General features: G+C 47.3%; 3 protein-coding genes across 3 annotated transcripts in view; 1 reads left to right on the forward strand and 2 right to left on the reverse strand.

The window, feature by feature from the left end:
• Positions 1–7783, reverse strand: part of ZZEF1 (zinc finger ZZ-type and EF-hand domain containing 1) — a 60512-nt gene extending 52729 nt beyond the window's left edge. Inside the window, exons 1-4 of the mRNA XM_086475451.1 lie at positions 7415–7783; positions 3069–3213; positions 1782–1976; positions 703–874 (exon numbers count right to left, since the gene is read on the reverse strand). Coding sequence (XP_086331577.1) covers positions 703–874; positions 1782–1976; positions 3069–3213; positions 7415–7783 — 881 coding nt within the window. The remainder of the gene's footprint in view (positions 1–702; positions 875–1781; positions 1977–3068; positions 3214–7414) is intronic.
• Positions 7784–8251: 468 nt separating this feature from the next.
• Positions 8252–11525, forward strand: CYB5D2 (cytochrome b5 domain containing 2). The gene is made up of 4 exons (XM_086475184.1): positions 8252–8501; positions 8621–8761; positions 9482–9668; positions 11159–11525. The coding sequence occupies exons 1-4, from the start codon at positions 8252–8254 to the stop codon at positions 11370–11372; spliced, it is 792 nt and encodes a 263-aa protein (XP_086331310.1). The 3' UTR covers positions 11373–11525.
• A 2713-nt stretch (positions 11526–14238) lies between these two features.
• Positions 14239–22751, reverse strand: part of ANKFY1 (ankyrin repeat and FYVE domain containing 1) — a 33640-nt gene continuing 25127 nt past the window's right edge. The window contains exons 19-26 of the mRNA XM_086475489.1: positions 22298–22498; positions 21070–21246; positions 20489–20636; positions 20136–20226; positions 19682–19806; positions 19320–19466; positions 18755–18845; positions 14239–18032 (exon numbers count right to left, since the gene is read on the reverse strand). Coding sequence (XP_086331615.1) covers positions 17900–18032; positions 18755–18845; positions 19320–19466; positions 19682–19806; positions 20136–20226; positions 20489–20636; positions 21070–21246; positions 22298–22498 — 1113 coding nt within the window. The 3' untranslated portion in view covers positions 14239–17899. The remainder of the gene's footprint in view (positions 18033–18754; positions 18846–19319; positions 19467–19681; positions 19807–20135; positions 20227–20488; positions 20637–21069; positions 21247–22297; positions 22499–22751) is intronic.

Here is a 22751-nt window from a genome sequence, read left to right on the forward strand (position 1 = left end):
CAGGACCTGTGGCTCTGTGGATAGTGGAGCCCACGCTGGAGCAGGCTCCTGACAGGACCTGTGGCTCCGTGGATAGTGGAGCCCGCGCTGGAGCAGGTTGGCTGGCAGGACCTGTGACCCCGCGGGGGACCCACGCTGGAGCCGTCTGTTCCTGAGGGACGGCACCCTGTGGAAGGGACCCACGCTGGAGCAGCGCGTGAGGAACTGCAGCCCGTGGGAGGGACCCCCTGCTGGAGCAGGGGAAGAGTGTGAGGAGCAAGGAGCAGCAGAAACAACGTGTGATGGACGGACTCCAACCCCTGCTCCCCATCCCGCTGCACTGCTGGGGGGGAGGAGGCAGAGAAATCAGGAGCAGAACTGAGCCTGAGAAGAAGGGAGGGGTAGGGGGAAGGTGTTTTAAGATTTGGTTTTATTTCTCATCATCCTACTCTGATTTGATTGTTAATAAATTAAACTAATTTCCCCAGGATGGGTCTGTTTTGCCCATGACAGCAATTACTGAGTGATCTCCCTGTCCTTATCTCGACCCACGAGCCTTTCATCACATTTTCCCTCCCCTGTCCAGCTGAGGAGGGCAGTGATAGAGCGGCTTTGGAGGGCAGCAGGTGCCCAGCCAGGGTCAACCCAGCACACCACCCCCCTGGCTGTAGACCTAAGGACTAACTACCCCAAAACTCAGCTGTGTGTTGCTGTGTCACTCACCGTATCCAATGTGAGCGAGCACTCCCATCCGACTGCCAGAAGGATGTAGTTTCTCCATTTGTCATCTTGTCAATATCAGCAGAATTGGATGAGGTTTCTATGTGAGTATAGCACTTTGTGACAGACTTCAGTTTGTCCAACTCCTGATTACCATTCAGGTCGCTGGGGTACTCTTCAAAGAAAAGAAATCACTCGTAACACTCTTCTTTTGCTTGTTTTGAAAATTGTTAAACCTTTGTAATAACCATCTCGTATAAATTCACTTGTTAGCACAGAACATAGCTCCTGAAGAACTGTTTCTGACAAACTAGAAGACAGCAAAGTTTCATTTCAGATCAAATGCAGTAATCTTAGTCAACCACTTGCAGTATGAAAACACCTACTCCACCTGGAGCTCAATAGCCTTTATCTCCTCCTTTCATTACTGGCCTCATCAGTGCTTTATTATTGTTATGCCCAAATACAAACAGATGAGAGGAAAAAGTAAAATACAGTGGAGAAAACCTCAATTCAGCTGTTCTAGGGAAGGGCCAAAGCAGACTGTTTCCCCAAGTAATTTGATCTATTTCAAAAGAAGTGCAGAGATCTGAAAACATCAAGTCAAGCTGTGAAGAAAAGGAGCCATCCCTCTAGGGAGACCACCAGGACAGTCCCACCTGAAATACAGTAAAAGATCCACTACCTCCACCCCAAAACAATAAATCATTTTTTAATACTGAACAATCAAATTCAGAAAACATTCAGCTTCACACGGAAACTAAGTTTCCAGCAACTACTGGAGATATTTGACTGAATAGATAATATCACAAATCAGTAATCCTCATTATGAAACAGGTCAGGAGAAAGACGAAAGGCATCCCAGTGTGTTACTCAGGTTGCTAGATAGTTAGGAAATCAATTTATGTTCCTCAAAAAACCAACACCACCACCACAGAAGCATGCAGATCAACTACGTAGAAAGTCATGCCTGTTAAACAGTAAAGAAAGCTTTTTATTTTATCTGTAATCTAGTCTTCAAGCTACGGTGACACTACCATCCTGAAAAAAAAACCCAACAAAAACCAGAAGACATTACATACCTCTCTCTTTTAGGAGAAGTCGATCTAAAGAGTCCTTCAATACAGAAGACCTCATAGTACAGATGTTGTTGAAGTACTCCAACACTGGGTAAGGGATGGCAGTACTAGAAATCCGATTCCGGTGCAAGAATCTCAGTATCATTGAAGCATGAAGACCAAGACGCTCTTTCGATTCGGAAAATATATCAATAAAACCTAAAAGGAGACATTATTTCTATCTTTGTTGCAACTTGATCAAGTCGTTATTTTCCCCCGCTACAACTTTTTATAGGTAAATCCAAATTAAGCAACATTGGAACTACCTTCCACCACATGAAGTAGCTCAAGTTTGCAGCCTTTACAGCAGGACTGCAAAAGGTGCAGGCAAATATTTTTGCCAGTTACTTTTAAACGCCTGAAGGGGTTCAAAACAATTACCAAAAAGCTTAGTTCTTACATGTATTTTGCTGTCTCCGAAGTTCCAAACCCTTACCTTCAATATCTAAGTGGAACAGCTGCTGCTCAGCTAACGAGCTGGTGTACTCGCATCAGTCACCCTGCGCGACGCTGGGCATCTCACTTGGGCATTGTGGATTATTCCCAAAGAGGTGCCTAATGCTTTCCACCGACTTGGTAAGAAATTCCAGCTCCTGAACAGCAGTACTCTGAACCACAGTGCATTCAGATGCATAGAACACTATCCCATAAGTACTCTCCTCTGACTTGCCCATTAGCCAATTCTAACACTTCTTGTCTGATCCTCTCAGGCAAATCCCCTTTAGCCACTTATCCTCAAATCTTGGGAGGAACGCCAGCAACTGATACTCATCCCAGAAAGCAAATTCTGGAAACTAACACTTTCCAAACTATATGCTATAAAATATGAATTGTTTAACAGGATTTCAAACGCCGAGTAACAATATACTAATAATAATAAAGTACATGACTCATCACCTGAAACAGACTCAACGGAGGATTTATTCCTCCAGTTACCAAGTACAAGACTGCCTTAGCTAGGCACTCACTGTTTTCCATTGGTGAGATAAACCAAACACGGATAAGAAGCTCCTCAGTCACACAGAGAAGAAAATACTGGTTATTTATGAAAGTAAGTTAGCTGGATGTAATTATGGGAAATTTTAAATTTACAGCAACTTCACTTGTTTGATACTAGAGGAGCAAGAATGACCTGGAGTATGGTTTTGGCAAGATTAGGACAAGCAACACTACTAAAGCAGTTTATTGAAGCAGCACCCCTTACATAGGGCAGGACTTGGGAAACCGTTTGTTTTGTCACTGTTCTCCTACCTGGAACCAGCGAACAAGCTTGCAGTTGCCTGATTACATGGCTAAGCTCCCCCTGAAGATTAGCTCCACTAGAATTCTTGAGAGCCTCCAGCATATTCTCCACATCTACGGTGCCATCTCCTTCAGCATCAAATTGTGCAAAGGCCTGAAGAGGAATGGAGAGAGAAATTTTTACTTCAGCATATTCACCTCAAGCAGAAATTCAAGGCGTTTCCTAGAAGCCCTACTGGTAAACATTGTAACACCGTTAAATACAAATCAAAACAACCGTTTTCCATAGTACTGAACTCCTGACAGCAGGAGAGAGCCTGGCTGGCAATCTGCAGCCTTTAGCAAGCTTTAGGGCATTGCACTGCCCTCCTGTAGAAGTCAACTGCAGTTACGCTTAGGTGGAGACAGCACGTCATCTACACCAGGGAATCAGCAGCACCCATCCACCCACATCGGGGTCTGCGGAGAAGGGGCTCACAGAAGAACACCAAAAAGCTCTTCCATTCAAGGGCGAGTTAGTTCCCAAAGCCACACCCTCCGTTACTCATCACCGCTGCATCCATCTCACGCTGCATCCACTCAAATTCTTTCAGGTTTTAAATATTTTCTTTATTCAAGAAAGTGTCCTTAAACCAATATATTTTTAATTGTGTATTTCCTTCCATATACTGTCCTCCTACACGAAATATCAGTTTAACATAGTTTGTCAAAGTATTTGTGAAAACAATGGAGAGAGAAAAGATTATTTCTTCTTATTGAAGGGAACCATTGCCAGCTTTACTTTGACGTTAATATCTATTTCTAACAAAAACAGTTGTGTTGAGCATGTATAGAAACTAACTCTCAGCTATGGATTTCACATCTTTGTACTTACAAAAGTACAAGACACTTCTATTCAGCTAAGCCTATAAAAGAGAACCAAGCTCATAAACATCAAATTTTTTTCAATGAGCCACTTCAGAGGAGTCATGATCCAGTGACACACTACTATAAAAAAAAAAAAAAGCTACATTTTCACAATCACATTTACTTTTGAAAAAAAACTTCTGTTCAATTGCTAAAAAACCCTGAACGTACCCCAAAAAGAAATGCAGTATTTCAGGAGCACCTACTTCTTTCATATAAATTGGGAATGCACTTCCAAAAGACACTTCTTTACAAGCCAGACTTCAGTCTCCTGGCCCTGAATTTGGTATGTCGAGGGCAGCTACAGAGCCCAGGAAATTTGGCCTCTCAGAACAGACCATCTCCCAAGCGCCTGGCAGTCAAGGACCCACTGCTGCTGGGGAGGAAGCTTCTGCCTGAACCTCTCGGTTTGCTACCTGATTATCAAACTTGATAGCGCCTTTAATGGTACTTGATGTACCACTAAATGCACTATCCTTGAGAGACATAATCCAAAAGGATTAGATCAAAATAACCTGCCAATTAACCATGACATAATTACACCACTTAAATGAGAGCAAAGTCCTCTGAAGACAACAGAAGCGAAATGCCGTACTTCAGCTGACTCCAGCTCCACCGGTGCTCCTGTGCCACAGCGCTGAGTTTTGGCCAGGCGGTTTTATGAAGCCTTGTTAAACGCAGAGCTGAACCCTGCTGGCAGCCATCACCTCCAGGGAAGCTCTTCTCAGCAGCAAAGAGGACCAGGGCTGGGCACCCAGCAGGTACCACAGCCACCTCAGATGACCCGTGCTGGGCATCAGGTAGATGGCAAAGCGAAAAACCAAGACCTTTGCTTGAGGACAGGAACACATTTGGGTTTTTTAACATTAATTTTAACAAACATAACTCAGTTGCCAAAACAACTCGACGCGCAGTTTCGTACCATGCCCTTCCTGCCGTTATGGCGTTTTCTCCTCATATTTGAAGTCAAACTGAGCAATTATGAAGACACGAGGTGAACAAGCGAGCAAGTTTTGTGGCGTTACTAGTGAAAACAGACCACGCGCAAGACAACAAGGCTGGACCAGCTGACAGCTGCTTCAGACCAATTTCTTATACTTTCACATAAGGAGAGATTGACACGTATATGCTTTTCTTTGCACCTTAATGCAGTATTTTGGGTTTTTTTTATTTTTAAACTCTTCCTATGATCTCAGGAGATTGCACCAACCTTAGAACTCTCAAATTGGTTTCTGACTGTTCAGAAGAACTCAGGCTCTATATTTGACACAAACCGTACACAATTGCCACTGCTCACACAAGCTGCCCTGTGCAACAGGGGTGTAAGCAAAAAAAGAAACAAAACCAGTATGTAAACCTGTACTCGGAACTTTTGGGTTGTGTTCACGACCGGGACACGATACAGACGCAGTAGCAGCTTTACCCAGCTGCATTCTGCTCCTAAATAAAGGCGTTAAGTCCGCACGCCTCCTACCCAGTTCAACCCTGAACGTGAAGGAACACAAAAGAAACATCTTTCCTGGGAAATGACGGCCAAGGTGATCACTAGGAAACACGGCACGTGGAAAGATCACCCCCTCATCTCACAGACCGCTCAGGAGTCGGACAGCAGGACAGAGTATCCGAAGTGTGACTTAGGAAAACTCTGTACTTCACCCTCCGCGCTCAGCACAACGGCAGCGTTAAGGCTTCACGCGACAGTTGGACACATCACGTGACGGCTGCTGAAGCGCTAACCAATAGAGAAGGATTCAGAGGTTCGATTCATGTAGAAAAGAGACTTTGCATTTAACAGAGGTTCACTTTGCCCGTAAAGCATTCAAAGGACGTGTTCACAAGCCCCACACTGAGAACCGAAAAGCTTAATGGGCAGATCAAAACTTTCAGAATCCTCCCTGGCACAAACTAAACATTAAAAAGTGAAACCTACTGACTTGCCACCTACAAACTCGCTTCTCATCAGTGTAAAATACATCCTGGAAACCTAAAATACTGCAGCCCATGGGCCAGCGCCAGCTACAGAAACAACGACATCAAGGGTTTCCACACAACTCCCAACATCTCAGCTTTGCAGGACAGACGAGATGTGACCACAGACCTGTACCATGATAAATCCTTTGACAAGTTTTCTCCGTGCTCCCATGAGCAGGAAAAAAAAAACCAAAACTAGAACAACTATATCATCATGCAGAGGAGGATGTTCAATACAGACAATCCTCAGAATGTTTCTGCAGCCCGCAAAGCTCAGTTGTTTGTACCAACAGAAAGAACCCTGATGTACTAATTTCACTTTTATCACCACTACAAACGAAGACGTGTTCGTTACCGGCTCTTGTAAAGGAACTGGAAATGGAGGCAGCATTTTAGCAAGGTACTTAAAAGTTTGGTACAAACTACCTATCTGTACAAACCATTAACCTCTTTCCAGTATCCAGGAGTCTGGTTAATACATCAGCACTGATTTCAAGGAGCGTGTGTGTGATTTAACAGTTTACCACATTACTCTGCTATTCGGGAGCAATACAAAGACAGAAGAAAGTCACTGGTGACACTCGGGAACTGCAAGCAGGAAGAAATTCAGACACAACCACTTTCTCAACTGAGTGTGAAATGCCCAACAGGGTATTCTACTGCCTTTTCAATGCCAGCTAGAAAGCAAAGCGAAAGCTTAGATGTTCTAGATGTTAGGTTCTCCATATCTCTTCCCACAGCAGAAAGGAAACTGTACTCTCCTCTACCACCAAAACCTTACTTTACGACCTTCTGTCTGTGGAGGGGTGACTCTGTTACATTTCGTTCTTACAAGTTTTCCAAAACTCTCATTTTACAGAAGTAGCGGGATTCCTGACAATTTCAATGCCGATTTCGAAAAGCAACAATAAAATCAAGCCTGGTAAACTTTGACTTGCTGATACCACTAGGAAGCATTTTCAGAGAAACTCCTTGTACACACTTTCCTACCCGCGCTACCACCAGCGGCACTAGCGGCGGCAACAGCAGAAACACTGCTGTAAATAACCATTTTATTCAAAAGTGGCTGCTGAGTACGATCGCTAAAAACAGGCACAGATAAATATTAATTAAAAAAATAAGTTAACAGCCTGCTTATCAGCAGCGGCAGCCACTTCTTTAACCTTGCTGCCGAGCCCTCCGGTCTGGCCTTGCCCCGGTTACCAGGCACGGGCGACCGGGGTCTCCACGGCCGCGTCACCGACCCCGCTGCCCGGCCCCGGCGCCAGCGCACCCACACGGGGGGCCCGGGAAGACCCCCCCGGCTCAGGGAGAGCCACCTCCAGCACCGCCCCGGGGCTTCCCGCCGCCACCCTTCCCGCCGGCCCTGCCCCACCGCCCCGAGCGGGCAGACCTTTCGGGGGCAGCGCTCTCCGCCCCGCGCAGCGCCCCCGGCCCGGGCAGAGGCCTGGCCCCCCCCGCCGCCGCCGCCTCCTCACCTCCTCACTCTCGCCGCGGGAGCCGGCCGCCAGGCGGGAGACGCTCTCCAGCACCTCGCAGAACTGCTCCAGGCTGACGGCCTCGTCGCCGCGGCTGAGGCGCTCCTCCAGCCAGCGCACCAGCGTGCTGTGGTGTCGCGACACCAGCGACTCGGGCAGCGCCGCCTCCCGCAGCCGCGCCGTGGCTTCCCGCAGCCGGGCCTGGTCCAGCAGCACCTCGGCCGGCGGCAGCGGCGGCGCCGGGCTGGCGGCGGCGGCGCCGGGCGGGAAGGGAGCGCCGGGCTGAGACGCGGCGGCCACCCCCTCCATGCCTTCCTCGGCGCCCCCCTCCTCCTCCTCCTCGCTGCTGCGGCTCGCCGCCGTCCCCATGAGCCCCCTCGGAGTCGCCGACGCCGCGACCCGACGCTCGGCAGAGCCGCTTCTCCTTCTCCCTCCTCTGGCCGCCGACCGCCCCGGCTCCGCCCGGCCCGGCTTAGTCAGCAACTTCCCGGCCCGCCGCACCTGTCAGCTCCCGGCCGGCGGCGGCCGCGCCACACTGCCGCCAAGCGACACCCGGCGCCGCAAAGCCCCGCCCCGCCCCGCCCCGCCCCGGAAAGGCACGGTGCGGCCGCGCGGCGCGACACTCGCCGTAAAGCGGAGCCGCGGGGAGCACCGCTGCGTCCCGTCCCCTGTCGTGTGTGTCGTCCCCCCCCCCCCCCCCCACGTGGGCACCGCGCGAGCCACGCTGCCGTCAGCCACGCTGCCGTGCGGCGAGGAAAGTGTCGTGAAAGCGTCGGGCGCGCCCGTGGCGGACACGTGACCCGGCCGGCGGGAGGGGGGGGGGGGGGGCGCGGCCCCATGCGGCGGGGCGCGGCGGCGGCGGCGGCGCTGCTGTGCCTGGGGGCCGCCTGCCTGCTGGGCCGCGGGTTCGATCCCCGCGCCTGGCTGCTGCCGTCCCGCGGCCGCCTGCTGAGCGCCGCCGAGCTGGCCCGGTACCGCGGGGCGGCGGGCGAGCCCGGCCTCTACCTCGCCGTGCTGGGCCGCGTTTTCGACGTGGAACGCGGCCGCAGGCACTACGGCCCCGGCGGCGCCTACAGCGGCCTCGCAGGTACCGCTGGCGCGGGGGCTGGGTTTGGGCCTGGCTGGGGCCTGCCAGGGGGCTCGGGGGGGGGGGGGGGGGTGGCAGGGGCTGGCGCGGGGCTCACCGCCCGCCCGCCTCCCTCGCAGGGCGCGATGCCACCAGAGCGTTTGCCACCGGCGACTTCACGCAGGCGGGGCTGGTGGACGACGTCTCGGCGCTGTCGCCGGGCGAGCTGCTCGCCATCCAGAGCTGGCTGTCCTTCTACGGCCACAACTATGACCCCGTAGGTAGGTGGTTCTGGCCGGGGGGAGCACGCGCGAGGGAAACGGGCGTGGAGGAGAGCAGGCGGGCGAGGGCAGGCCGCAGCGCGGCGAGGGCAGGCCCGGGGGGACGGGGCGCTGCGTAGCACCAGGGTTCATCGGCGTGTCCAACCTTGGCGAGGGTCTTCTCCCTGTGGTGCAGGGGGCTGTGGAGACCAGCAGACTGAAACCTGGGAGCGGGCAGCTGGAGCTGCGCCTAAACCAGACCTGGTTTGAGGCCCACTTTCTGCTAAGGCGACGCTTAACCGCTTTCCTGCCCTGGGCTGTCAGCTACAGCCCTCTGCCCTGCTTTTGGGTGTCTCTGCTGAGCAAAAGGCATGGAGCGAGTGCTGCGAGCACTGAAATTAGCAGGACTCAGGAGACTGTAGGAGCAGCAGTGCAGGGAACTATTTTGGGGAATGAGGTGCATGGGTGGGGGAAAGCCTTCTGGGCTCTGCAGCTGAAGATGGCATTGACTTTCTGATCTTTAATGAGCCTGTGTCTAACTAAGCTTGTTCTGCGTGGATTTATTAATAAATTGCTGTGTGATGCAAGAATGGAAGGGATGTAAGCTCACTTCAGTTTTAAAATTGGGCCATGGCAAGATCCTCCTTTCTTTATCTTTAAATAACACATTTTTTTTAAAAACAGATCTATTCATTTTCCTTGCCTGGCAACACGATGGTCTTAATTGATCTTCTCTCCCAGGGAAGCTGGTGGGCAGATTCTATGATGAAAATGGGGCACCAACAGAAGCCTTAAGGCAGGCTGAGGCGGCGATTGAGGAAGCTCTGAAGTTCCAAGCAGAAAGCGAGCAGAGGAAGCAGCAGTTTCCACCCTGCAACTCTGAATGGAGCTCTGCTAAGGGCAGCCGATTCTGGTGCTCCAGACAGAGGTAAACTCTGCCTTCCTGCCATCATGCTTGGACCCTTTGGAGCAGAGCATTTCTGCCCTTTCTTTTGGATGCCCTGAGCTTTGTTATTGCCTCTCCTAGCAGGAGTTGCACAGGGAGATGTCCCAGCTCCTGCAGCCACCGCAGAAGGGCATAGGTTGGTCCTAATGTGTGAGTGCTGGCATGGCTGGGATACGCTGGGCAGGGTCCCTTCCCCTGTCTGCACTCCTCAGGCTGCCAACCTGCAAGGAGCAGCGGTGCCGCTCTCCCTGTGCCAGGTTGAGCCACTGCTGCTGTGTGAATTGGAGTCACTAGACTTTTCTCTGCCAGTCCAGCAGCCGCTGCGAGCCTCCACACAGTCTGGAGTTGCACAGAGGTGTAGGCTGGGCTGGCAAAAATGTTCTCCAATGGGAGGCAGGAGAGAGGAGCTCTGCTCACTGGGCTGGTGAGCGGGTAAAAGGAAAATAAAGTTTAATCCAAATCATTAGTACTTTTAGGAATTTGATTTCTGAGGCAAAAACTCTTCTGTCACACATGCTGGAATCGGAATCGAGTTTCAGAATTTGCCACGTGTGCACGTGATCCTTCTGTTCTCAGAAAAACAGGACAGAAATCCCACTAGGACTGTCTGCTGCATTTGAGCAGGACTGCAAGGATTAGCTGGTGGTTTTCAGTTTCACAACCTGTGAAATGGGCTACTGCCACAACAGTTTTCACTTAAAACCACATAAAAATTAGGTTGAGCTTTGAGTGGTCGTTTCCTGCTTGGCCTATGTAGTTGTATTGCTCTCTCAGTTTACGGACTATTTTGTTTGAAGATGAAATAATTACACAGAGCACGTTGCACAATGCTTAGTCTCCATTTCGGTACACCCGTAGCACTGTGCACCTGGGGGCATCCGCTTCTGTGCGTGAACAAGCGTGAGTGCAGCGTTGGGATGGGTGCTGCGTGGCAGTCTCTTGTGTAAGAGTTTACAGGCTTAAAATGTAGTAGTTAGGGGAACAGGCAGGATTTGGCCCATAAAGAGATACTGTGAAGTAGTTGTGGAAGTAATTGAGCTTTTTGTTGTTGTTGTTTTGCCCTAGTTCTCAAAATCACTGTGTTCAGTCACGGCACAGAAGATGACGTGTGGTTATCTGTGAGCAATTAGCTACCCCAAAAAAGGCATTTTGCCATTAGACACGCTGTGCTACATAAGGCTAGGATTCCTTTCCCAGCAGTAGAAACGTGGGAAGCAGAAGCTGGTTGCTCCCAGAAGGGTGAGAGCATGTAGCAGCACTGATGAAACCAGGTTCAGGTTTCTGAAGCACGGCCAATAAAAAGGTATCAGAGAGCTGTGGATGTTTGCTGTTGGGAGCAAAGTCTGCTTCAGCGAGTGTATTGTTAGTTCTAACTCTCCCAGGTTGTCTTGGTTTTTATCTGATGAATCTCAATTTGCTGGACGCGTTTTCAGGGGTTTGAGTTGTAATCTATTTTAATTTTCCATCCTTAGTGGGGGAGTGAACAGAGACTGGACTGGAGTCCCTCGGAAGCTGTACCGACCTGGTTCGAGGGGCAGCCACTGTGTGTGCGTGAGGACTACTGGTCCCCCGTGGGGCCAGCCGGCCTCCACCGAGCACGGTGACAGAGGCGACCTGGATGACCCTCACCTGGAGGAGTACGAGGGCTGCCACCCGCTGGCCGAGCAGTGCGTCCTGCCGGCGTGACTCCGGGGGGCGGCGTGACTCCGGGGGGCGTAGGGCCCTACAGCGAAACGTCTACAGCGCTGTGGGTGGGCAGCTCCAGCGTCGTTCCTTTCCGTCTGTGCAGAGGGAGCAGTGACCGTTTCGTGTTATTGGTGACTTTCTTTGACATGGAGAGATGGAGAGAAGGAGGAAACACTTCAGCCAAGTTAGCGGCTAAAAAATCAGTAATGGGATAGTTTCTTAGCGCTTTATTCCTTGGGCACTTTTACATCTGGTAACAAACTGTAAGATGCACGGCCTGAAATTAAAAGCTGATTTCTTGGGCAGTCAGGAAATAGATCGTGGGTGCAATGTGTTGTGGTTTAAGGCAGCGAGGTAGTGAGCACGAGAACTGCTGCAGCATCACCGACCTCAGTTTATGCACAGTCCTCCAGTTGCTTGAACTCTGCCTGCTGTACTGCTAGGGGTCCTTGATTTACGCCAGAGTTCAAAGGTAGCAAGGAGAAGCCTGAATTTCTCCTACAATTAAGGAACGTTGTATCTAGGAACTTGTGTGGTTTAGTTCCACGTAAGCTTTATCAAATTCTTGGAGTACAGAAGACAAAGGTCATGCCTGTATTTCCTCATGCAGTGTTTGTATTAGATACCGTGCAAAGAAGGTATTGGGAGCCACCTCCGAGGATCGCTGTTTTATATTAACGTCAGCATCCTGAGCCTCTGATTCACCACTGTCAGACTGCTGGATCAGGAGTGGGTGGTTTTAAATAGGCCGTAACAAAAGCCATGGGGCAACACGACTGTCCTGCCATCACCTGCCTCCCATTTCCGTTCTGGTACATGACCTCCTCCCACTGCACGTGCCCATCAGACTGTCACCTGAGGCTGGGTGTATCCTCACAAGGCCCGGCTCCCTTAATGTCCGGATGTATTTTATCACAGCTGGCGAAATTCGGTAACATGAACAACTCCCAGGAGGGCAGGGCAAGTTACTGCCGTTTCTGTGTGGGGCTGAAAAGGACAAGGGAATACTTGCACGGGGCCTCACTGCTATAAACCCCAGGCTGCAGGGAAGCAGTTGCTCGTTTTTTGTAGAATCTACTGTCAGAATCAGTTTCTGGTGTAGCTGCAGCCTAGAGAGACACGCAGATCACCAGAGTCCAGCAGTGGCACAGGTCTGTGCTGAGCTGTGTTCAGTTCTTTTCCTTAAGGCAGCTGCCACCTATTTATGAAGAGCTGGAAGGCATTTATAACCACATCAGAGCTACAACCACCTCCGAAGAAAGTCCCACAAATCAAAGTAATTAGTTAATAACTAGCAAGCTTACAGGAGGCCTGGCAGCATTGCTTCAAAGCAAGAGTAATCACGTCATTGCAGCGACAGCAGGACTTCTCGTGTATGATATTTCGATGAGGCTATGGCGGGGAGCCCTACAGCAATTGCAATGTGTATGTGCTTCTTGTAATAAAGAGGGTTTGTGTTTGTGGGTTTTTAACCTGGTTCTGTTGTGTTTCTTTTCCAACATAATCTCAAAGAGAGTCCTCCGAGGTGCCTTCAGGCAGATGTGCCAGCTTTTACTGGTCATCAGTGGAAGTTGTACGTGTGGCCAAGTGGCAGCAGAGCCATCACAGTGTTCGAGTCCCCAGTCAGCTTTTGGAACTGAAATTCAGCCACAGGCTTGTGCCATCTTTGGGACCAGAGTGGGCTACGCATTTCATCTAACGATCCTAAAGATAAAGCCGTGTAAAACCTGTAGGAAAGAGCTGCAAAACAGGGCTTCATTGTCCCCCCAGTGTGAGTGTCAGCATGTCACTTGCTTTTGGACACATCTTCAACACGAACTTGCATTTAGAGGTCAAACCATCCTCAAAAATGATTGGCAAGTATCTTTGAAGTAGCTATTTAAAAGTTCTAGTGAATTGCAGATTATTAAATAGTCAAAAGTAGTTTGTAAGGGCAAGTCAGTGTCACAAACTCAAGCCCTAGAGAAGTTCTGTCAGCTCTGTAACTTCTAAGCAAGTTTCATCTTGCTGTAACGCTTGAGCACTGTACAAATAGTGCTGAAACACTGCAGGGCAGGTTTTGATCTTAAGAGCTGCCCAACAATCAAATAAGCTGCTGCAGGAAGGCAAGATGGCACAGTGTTGCTTTAAGTTAAAGTTGGTTGGAAACTAATTCACAGCTTATTCCTTAGTTCAGTGTTTGGAAACACTGGGGAGGGTCTTGCACTAAGAGTAAGTCATCTATTAAAGCAAACAAGGAGACTCCCTCGCTGACCTGAGGTGCTCCAAGATTGTCTTGTTCCTACACTGCTTCCAATTGCAGCTAGATCCTCCCATGGTAGGAAAAGGTGTGAATAAAATAGCGAGTTACACAGGAGTCAAGTCAACATAAGCAGTGCTCTCATCAAGCTCCCCATGCATCTGTGCTTCGGCAAGTTTTATTGATAAAAGACTGATGCATCACAGTGTCACCAGGATGGCTGGGGGGGGTTGCTATCACCCTGAAGCTGCAGCAGTTACATGCTCTTCTCGGAGGCCAACATACCACTGGTGCACCAACAGGAGGGTGCTTCAGGTCCATACAGCTCAGCTTGGATCCAAGCTGAGACGTGATTTGCTGTGAACCAGCTCTGGCCTGGAGGAAGAATGAGTGTTGGTAAAGACGACCCTGCGGTGTAGAGTAGAACTGCAGGCCTTGTCAGCCAAAAGAGCAGCTGTAGCAGTTCCATGACGTTAAAGTGAAGAGCTGGAATCATAAATGTTGTCATGCCCAATTGGATGTTACAGCCCTAGTTTTCCTGATGGCTTGCACTGGAGAGCTTGCAGAGGGGGAGTTGTCTCTGCAGGAGAAGACATTTTAACAAGGTTTCCACCTCACAATGCAGTATCTAGTTACATATTTTATTACAAGTAGAATCATTACACAACAAAGTAATGCATATTTGAAAAATACATTTTTACAATGACTCCAGACAAACATTGCAGATAAAATGCCATTGTTCTAAGACTTCCTTTTCTATTTCACAGAGGGTAGTAGAAGGTTGAGTTATTTTCATCACTCATACAAACTTTGATTTTTCTAGAGATGAGGTTGCTGCAGTACCCAACTCCGCTGGTTACAGGAAAAAGAGGACTCACCTATTAACAGCTGATCTACAAAAAAAAAGAATCCAGCCTTGGCCTCCTGTATTGTTACATATTATTTTATAAGCACTATGTGAGAAGTTGTACAAGCCATTGATCTCCAGCACAGAAGTCATTAAGGCATCTGTCAGCTTTCAGCCAGCAACTTGCTATGCTCTGTTAGTACCTTCAACACCAACATTCTCACTCCACTTAGTGGTGTGAAACAGTGACTACACCTTTTTCAGATACACAAAACTTAAGCCAGACCACATTTTGTGCTTGTGTAAGAGTGCTGGATGACTGCAATCAAAAGGAATCCAGTCTCAGAGCAAAACACTACAGTCTGAACCACCACAGACTTCCCATGCAGCCCTGCTGAAGTGCCTGAAGCCTGGTTGGATAGCATCACTTCCCAGGGACTGAAGTTTGTTTTCCATTTACCCTTTTGTTCAGTGCTTGGCAGACTTGAGTCTCAAGTTAACAGATACCACTTAAAGACAGCAGGCGTAAGAGGGGTGGGGGTTTTGGTCACAACGGTAGGATGCTACAAAACGGAAGAGCAGTTGTTTACGGAGTTAGAAATGTGTTGACCATGACTATGTTACCAAGTGCCTCCATTCACATTTGTACCCCACAGTGGAGCATTGCCAGCAAAGCTCCCCCAAAAAATCTTAAGCCCATTACCAGGCAGAGTGCATAAAGGATTGAACCCCACCCATTGTTTTGTGGGGTCAACCTCTTCAGTTGAACTAGAACTAACTTAGGTTTTGGTTCAAGTTGTGAGCTTTTCCCTTTAACTCTGGCAGAAAGCTGTTTAGGAGTTGGCTGGAAGGAAATCATCTCAAAGGCACTTTAAAATGATCAAATTTGCTGAATTTAGTTTCTTTAAATTTAATGAACACTTCAGGCTGTATTAGTTTATCAATAACTTAACTTTCCTTTCAGACTTCAGTAAGAACGCTGGTACAGCATTGGCTGTGAACAGCAAACTGGGAGCATTACATATGGTTTCCCAGAGTTTCAGGCAGTAATAGTTAATAATCTACTTTTAAAAACAACTAGCCAGCCTTAAACTTGCCATTCAGTTAAGCTGATTCTTCACAAGATCTACATTTTTCATCATTTAAAAGGTTGATTATTCTGCTAGAACTGAGCTCCCTGTTCCCTTGCCCCTTCCATCAGAGAAGTCACTGAAAAAGCATTTAAATGCTTCGGCAATTACATGTTGTGCAGTTTTCCAGTTAAGTTGAAGTCCGTAGTCTGTGGCCTTGGAACACTCCCCTACCACTACCTTCCAGTATCTTGAGCACACACTTGCCACTCCACAGCACTGCTGCTCCAAACCAAGAAGGAAGTCAACCTGTTACCATGGGGTACATCATAGCCAAGACTTCTTTCACCAAATTCACCTTCTCTCCATCGTTCTTCTCTTTCACTGCTAGAGAGACTTGCAACCAACAAGCATGGTATTCTGAAACATCAGAGAGCAAAGGACTGCAAGTACTGCATTTTCCATTATCTATTTCACTCAAAAACCCCAAACTGTAGCCTGCAGTTAAATGCTTCAGACACCATTATTTTTCCACCTCACTCACGTAGAGTATTGTGCCAGAGATGCACCATTTGTATTAGTAACTGTGTTAGAGACCAGTTGTGTTACCCAGGGCATTCTGTTGGAACACAGCAGCAGCAGACATGAAACAGTGAGGCAAATCTGTATTATCATCCATTATTCTTCTCTAGTGTTACACGGGTGAGATTCCAGTTATATGCGTATTGGAAGAGCAAAGTGCAGATCAAGTGAGACTCCATGTGAAATTCATCGTGCAAATGTCAGCAGTTACACCCTCTCCCATCCTTTTCTTGTACAAGTTTGAGAAAAACCTCAAGCAAGTCTCCCATCAAAGCAGCAGTCTGGTTCACCATCTCCTCTTACTAAGACTGAGAAGTCACTGTTCCAACCAGGGCAACATGTCACCAACTTGTCCGTGTTGTACACTGGAGATCACAGTCATTGAGCAGATGCACGCTGGTTCATGGAGCAGAGAGGAGGAACGCCGAGTTGAGTCTAAACTAGGTTCATCTCTTGGGATGCCAACAGCCTTAACGTGGTGTGTAGCTTTGCTCAAGTACGCATTTCTTCTGACTGAAGCCTTTGCCCCCAAATCATAACCTTGTCTATCAGCAAAGTACTTGCCTGTTTACCTAGACCATGCGATGTTGGATTTTTACAGATTCAGCACATTTAAGAGAGCACAACCAGCCTAGATCAAATACTGCAGCTTAATCCAAATGCTTGGCACCGCCCCACCAGTTCAGAACCCTTCCTTCAAGGCCAGAGGCTTGTCATTAGTGGGAAGCCTCCAAATACACTCCCACTCACCAGCAACCCCGCTGAAAATGGATCCAAATCTAACATCTAGAGGTGCAGCACGTTCTACACTGGTAGGGTTACTGGCTCTCCTGCAGCAGTTAAACCAGGGTCTCTAAACCAAAGGAAAGTGCTACTCTCCCTCAAGGGATTCATAATGCACTTCAGCATTTATTGCTGTATTGCGAGTTAAACTACTTGAACAGTTTTAGTGTTTCTCCACTCAGCATATGCTCAGGCCTTTCAGCGCACTTAGGTTCATCTACACAAGTCTCGTGGATTGGAAGGACTAGCAACGTAAATATGGAAGAGCAACAAAGTCGACTTTGACAGCTCTAGCAGGTACGAGCAAGAGTATTTACTGGCTAAAACGATCTTGCACTTCTCTTGAACATGCTAAAGCTAACGAGACATTTACTGAGGAGGTATCAAGATGTGGATCTGCAATTCTGACTGCTTTGCATCAGATGGTGTAAAGCTTTCTGTTGTAAGGCCACAATTCTTGAGCTATGCTTAGAACTACCCTCATCTTTGAAGAGTTTCTTGAAGTGAACAGTGGTTGCAACAGCTCAGTCTAGCTTCACAAGTCTTCTCTACAGAAAGGGAACATTTATCTTTAAGACAAAGCAAAGAGATACCTGGTTACCCTGAAACTTAATGCCATCTCTCCCAAGCAGCCTGAGAGCCACAGGACTTAACAGAGTTGCTCAGTGCAAAGCACCATGTTAAGGACAGACCTGTTTTATGTTGATTCAAACCAACGCCAGCCTAACAATTTTAGCTTCCATACCCCACTGGAACTAGAACAGGGTCTGAATTCTTTTGTTGCTTGGTTTCAAGGATCCACTCGAATTCCTAGTGAAGTCTATCACAGCCCAGTACATTTACAGTCATACAAAGTCATTTATACCAGAATGTTGTAACAGGGTCCTTAATTAGTTCAGTCTATTGCAGACGACATGTATACGCCTCCTCTTCCCTATCCAGAGGGCTTGTAAGCAGAGCTGCTGTCAGGAGCACTGACTGGGAATCCCTTTACTTCTACAGCATACTAGGAGACTCCTCCCAGAGTCAGGACATCAAAGCAGATGTTGCAAACTCGAACTGGCTTGTTCAGATCAAATTTTATGATAGGAATCTCCTTTGTTGAGCACTTATGGCAGAGCAGGCGTCCACAGTGGCGGCTGTCAATAGAAGAGGGGTGGGAGAAGAGTGAATTCCCTCATAGTGAACCCCAGAGTTTTACTGTGTGATATTCTTTATCAATGACAGTATCACTAAAAATGTACAGTAGCAATTGAAATGCTACATTTTTCTTGTATCTCCTGGTATCTCATGTAATATGCCAAAACCACATGCTGCTTCTATACTAGTCAGTCACCAAGCACTACTGCAACCAATGCATGAGTTCTCTGGAACACTGGGCTAGGAGGAAGACCTTAGCTTAACATCCATCTAACTCAGCATATTTTGTAGAAGTTCAGACCTGTTAAGAAACTCATGTCTACACAAGAGCAACTCACATCAGCACCTTCAGTCATTTCCACGTTACAAACAGCATCCCTAACCGAAGCTGACCGCGGCTGCCCAAACCTGTCACCTCTTTCAAAGCAAGTCAGCCCCACCACTGAAAGCAGGCATCTAAACCCTCTGTTTCTCTACTGGAACTTTAACATGATTTCTCATTTCCAACAGATCAGAATATTAAGTGCACAAACTGCTTACGGTATGACTTTAGTCAGATCACAAGTTACTGATCCGGGATAGGGTGGAATGTTTCAGCTGGATTACCAGTTACACACCTATAGTAAACCAGAAGTCTCTGAACCACCAGAAGGAACAAGCCTAGCTACATTTAGAAGAGGAATCAGTTTCCTTGAAAGCACAGCAAGATGTGTCATATTACCAGTGATGCTTTCTTGTCGTGACTCCAAATTTGGCAGTGCACTCATAGCAGTTGGAACCATCACACCAGGGAGGTTCTTTTGTCAGCATATCTGTAGAGGCAAAAATGTAAAGGCAAAATGGGGTCAGACACCTCTTGAGTACACTGTAACTTGAAGTAGGCTTTTTCCAGTTTTAGGTTGCATCCAGTATCATTGAAGTAACTACTCCTGCAGTAGCTGCAGTCTTGGTTGTAGACAACGTATAGTTGCTTTCACCACCGTTTCATTATCCACACCAACAAAGTTCAAAAGCAGTATCTAGATTTTAAGCTAATTCGACTACAACAACAGCCAGGAGTCTCCATGTCTATCCTTCCAGAAAAAGTGATACTTGACAAGTCTGCATCATGCAACTTTGCAGTTGATTGAGAAAAATTAGTATTTTTACCCCCCATTTAAAGCAGTAGAATATGCAGAAGTTCAGCCCCTCTGAAATTACTGTCATCTAAGTCAGATGTCCAGAGTTCTTTCCTCCAAAGTATCTCAGAAGCATAAGCTAAAAACACTGCAGCAAGTAGTACTTACCCAGCAGTCTAAAGAGAAGCTGTTTTGTAGCAACTTGGTAGTTGAAAATATTGACTCCTTGATTATTGTTAACTCCAAGACGAGCCCCAGCTCTCACTATTGCACGACACAAGTTAGCATTTCCCTTCATGTAAGCCAACAGGAGCACTGAAAAATAAAAGCCACACTTCTCTGCTAACAGTGGTAGGTCTTGTGTTATGCTCAGTCCAGAGTTGGATCTTTAGTTCTTTGAAATTTCCATGTAATGTTTGCATCTTACTGTATTTAACATACTACTGCCAATTACTCCAGCTTTAAGAGAGACATACTATTAATACGACTTGAGTGACTTTCAGGTTTAATAGCTGTTGAATCTCACCCACCAGTGTTTCCTTCAGCGTCAGGTTTGTCTAGCGGGTATTCTGGCATACACTCCAAGAAGAGGTCACAGATGGCTGCTGCGTTATCTTTCCCATATTGTCCCAAAATATGCATTGGTGACTGGCCTCTGGGGAAGAGAATTTGTATCTTGATTGAAGTCTGCTTGCTACTACAGTTACTCATCCAACTCATCCTTAAGTTTGGTTCAGACTTAAACAATCCCACACCCAAGTAACTCAGTACATCACACACAACTGCCTACTTCCACTTCCTTCCTTGGTATACATCATTTCCACATGACTTAGACACGGCATGCTTTGGACACTTCACTGTAAAATTAGCGTAGAAATATTATAATCCAAGCCAAATCTTTGGGTTTTTTTAATCCAGTCATACCAGCACATATTTTAAAATAGATTGTGGTTCTTTTAAGTCTGTGAAGACTATACTAATTACCTAATATTAAAGGCTTCTGCATCTACATTGCACTCTGTGAGGAGGACCCGGATATTGTTTAAACGCCCATGCATCACTGCCAGATGAAGAGCTGAAAAGTAAGAGAGATGCTTCAAGAATCTGAAGTAGTTCATGTCAGCAATAATTACAGCCTGATAAAGTTAAGCGCTCCCCTTCCACTTCCCCCACGTTCCCTCTCCAAAACTCCTTCCACCAACTTTGATTTCTTGGCCTTTCATTCTTTTCACCTTTCAGGAGCGAGCCCATTCAGCGGGCTATCTCCACCACCAGGAGATATCATTAACAGACTTACTGACGCATTCACATCTACTTGTAAACGTCTGAAGTCGTACCATTATTTCCATTTTCATCTATAGCTGCAAAGTCTACTCCATTCTCGAGAAGGACTGAACAAATTGTGGGCAAATCTTGCTGGGCTGCTAAGTGAAGAGCGGTCTGACGATGCTTAGTCAGTTCATTCACCTGGGCACCTGCAAGCAGCTGTCAAGATGCAAGAAGCAATATGTTCAAAGATGTTTTCAGGGCTATTAGCCAACAGCTTATTTCTGTGAATGAAGCACACAAGACTCCACTGTACAGAGATACTTCCAGGCCTCCAACCTACACAAAATGCTATCGTTACTGAGCTGCTTCAACTCATGTCGATGCTCAAATCTGCAGGAAGCACAAGGTGAGGGTCTTCCTTTAAAGGAAGCCACACTACCCAGTGACTGCTGCAAATCAAAGATGCTCATAGGAAGGCTACTGATGCAGCTCAGCTAACAGTACAGGCTAAGGGAACTCCACCCAAGTCAGAGTTCCGTTTCAGAAGAAGTAGTGTTGCCTTCAGCTGACTTCTCCACCCTACAGGCAGTGTGCATGAAGGCAGAACGTGCCCTTTTAAGTAGAGGAAAAGTGACTCTCCAGTACATACCAGATTCCGCACAATGATCTCTGAGCCAGCTTGTACAGCCAGGTGGAGAGGTGTTAGTTTGGAGGCGTCCTGGACCCGAGAGTTTACATTAGCCTGGACACTTATCAAGAACAGCACACTCTCAATGTCCGAGTTCTGAACAGCAACATGTAGGAAATTCCGACCTTTGTTATCAACCTGTGGCAGAAAGGGCATATGACGTGAAATCCACTGTTTCTGTAGAACAGCAAGTTGTTATGTAGCAGGACATTTTCACTAAGAGATACTTGCCCCCTCTACTTGAGGTGAACAGTAGAGTCTTGTTCCTTTAACCACTTGACATTAGAGACTTGACAGATGTGACTATCAAATAACTGAACTGAGAAATTATCAGCTGCAACTGCTCACTCTAGTCTGCTTCAGACCTCTTCATTTCTACTTTATAACCTTGTCATTTCTTGACCACACACTGGAGAGTATCATGATAGACAAAAGGTTAACAGCTGTTGTAGTAAGTACTGAGCAGCAGTTAATGATAAACTCCGTTAAATGAAACAAACTTGAGTCAACCTGGCAGTTACCACTAGCGAAGGAAGTAACACGCAATCCTGCCACACTGATCCAAAGTGTATTCATTTCTTGGCACTGTTGTTCATCTTTGCCTTGAAGTTGATATTAAAGCATATTGAGAACTGCCTGTATTTGTAAACACATGTCAGATATTACAAGAGCTTGCTAAGCACTCAAATCCCTTACTAGTAATTAAACTTGCATAGGGTAGGAAGAAACTCCTGAACAGCTGCCTGAGCAGCACATCAGAAGCCTGAAGACACAGTTGGAGGTTTTATAGTTCAGCAGTACAGTGTAAGATCTATTATTCAGTTATTTCAGGTCAGGGTTTCTGTTTTGTATAGCTTTAGGAGAGCTAGATAATAGATTATTTTTGTACTAGTCCAGCACAGGACACGAGTTACAACTTTCTCCTTATATACACACTTGCCTGTTCCTCAATTTCATACCGAGAAGATGAGATGAGGTTCAATGAGACACTAACCCTTGATGTTCTTACTCACACAAAACATACACACCTACAGTTTCCCCATAAATCCTGCTATGGAAAACTGACATCTGGCAAACATCACTGCATGTAAAGCCGCAAAAGGATAAAAAAGAATTTGCTTGTGGAACAACTACTGCCACAAACCAGTGTGGTAAGGTGACCAGTGGGTTCTGAATACTCCCAGCTTACCTGTTCAGCAGCTCCTGGTTCCCTCTTCAAAATTGCTTCAGCTGCTTTGTTGTTTTTATATGTCATGGCACATGCAAAGGGAGTCATTCCTTGCCTGTCCCGTACATTTAGCTTAATATCTGGATGCGAAATCATAAGCTGAATGATAACATTATGTTGGTTGCTAATGGCAACATGGATTGGAGTTCTTCCTTCTGCATCCTAGATGGAAATGAGGAAGTTTGTTATATGAAGCTTCAGTAATACACAAATCCTTCCCTAATCCTGAAGGGTCGAGGAAACTTTAGTTCTGTGGCATACCTGGCTACCTTTGGCTGGGACACCAAACAGTTGCAGCAGGAGCTCAAATCCACAGTGCAAGTAAAGCAAATTGGTATTTGTTTCTCCAAATAAGTTGACCTCACTCCTGTGCTACACAGCCATTCAAGGAGCCCGAGTAACATTTCCCATGTAG

This window comes from Leptosomus discolor, chromosome 18 (genome assembly GCF_034619465.1).
Source record: "Leptosomus discolor isolate bLepDis1 chromosome 18, bLepDis1.hap2, whole genome shotgun sequence".
NCBI classification, from domain to species: Eukaryota; Metazoa; Chordata; class Aves; order Leptosomiformes; family Leptosomidae; genus Leptosomus; species Leptosomus discolor.

Coding starts and splice junctions, on each gene's coding strand:
- CYB5D2 (XM_086475184.1), top strand. CDS start 8,252: ATGCGGCGGGGCGCGGCGGCGGCGGCGGCGCTGCTGTGCCTGGGGGCC. Junction 8,502..8,620: donor CGCCTACAGCGGCCTCGCAG/GTACCGCTGGCG, acceptor CCTCCCTCGCAG/GGCGCGATGCCACCAGAGCG. Junction 8,762..9,481: donor CCACAACTATGACCCCGTAG/GTAGGTGGTTCT, acceptor CTTCTCTCCCAG/GGAAGCTGGTGGGCAGATTC.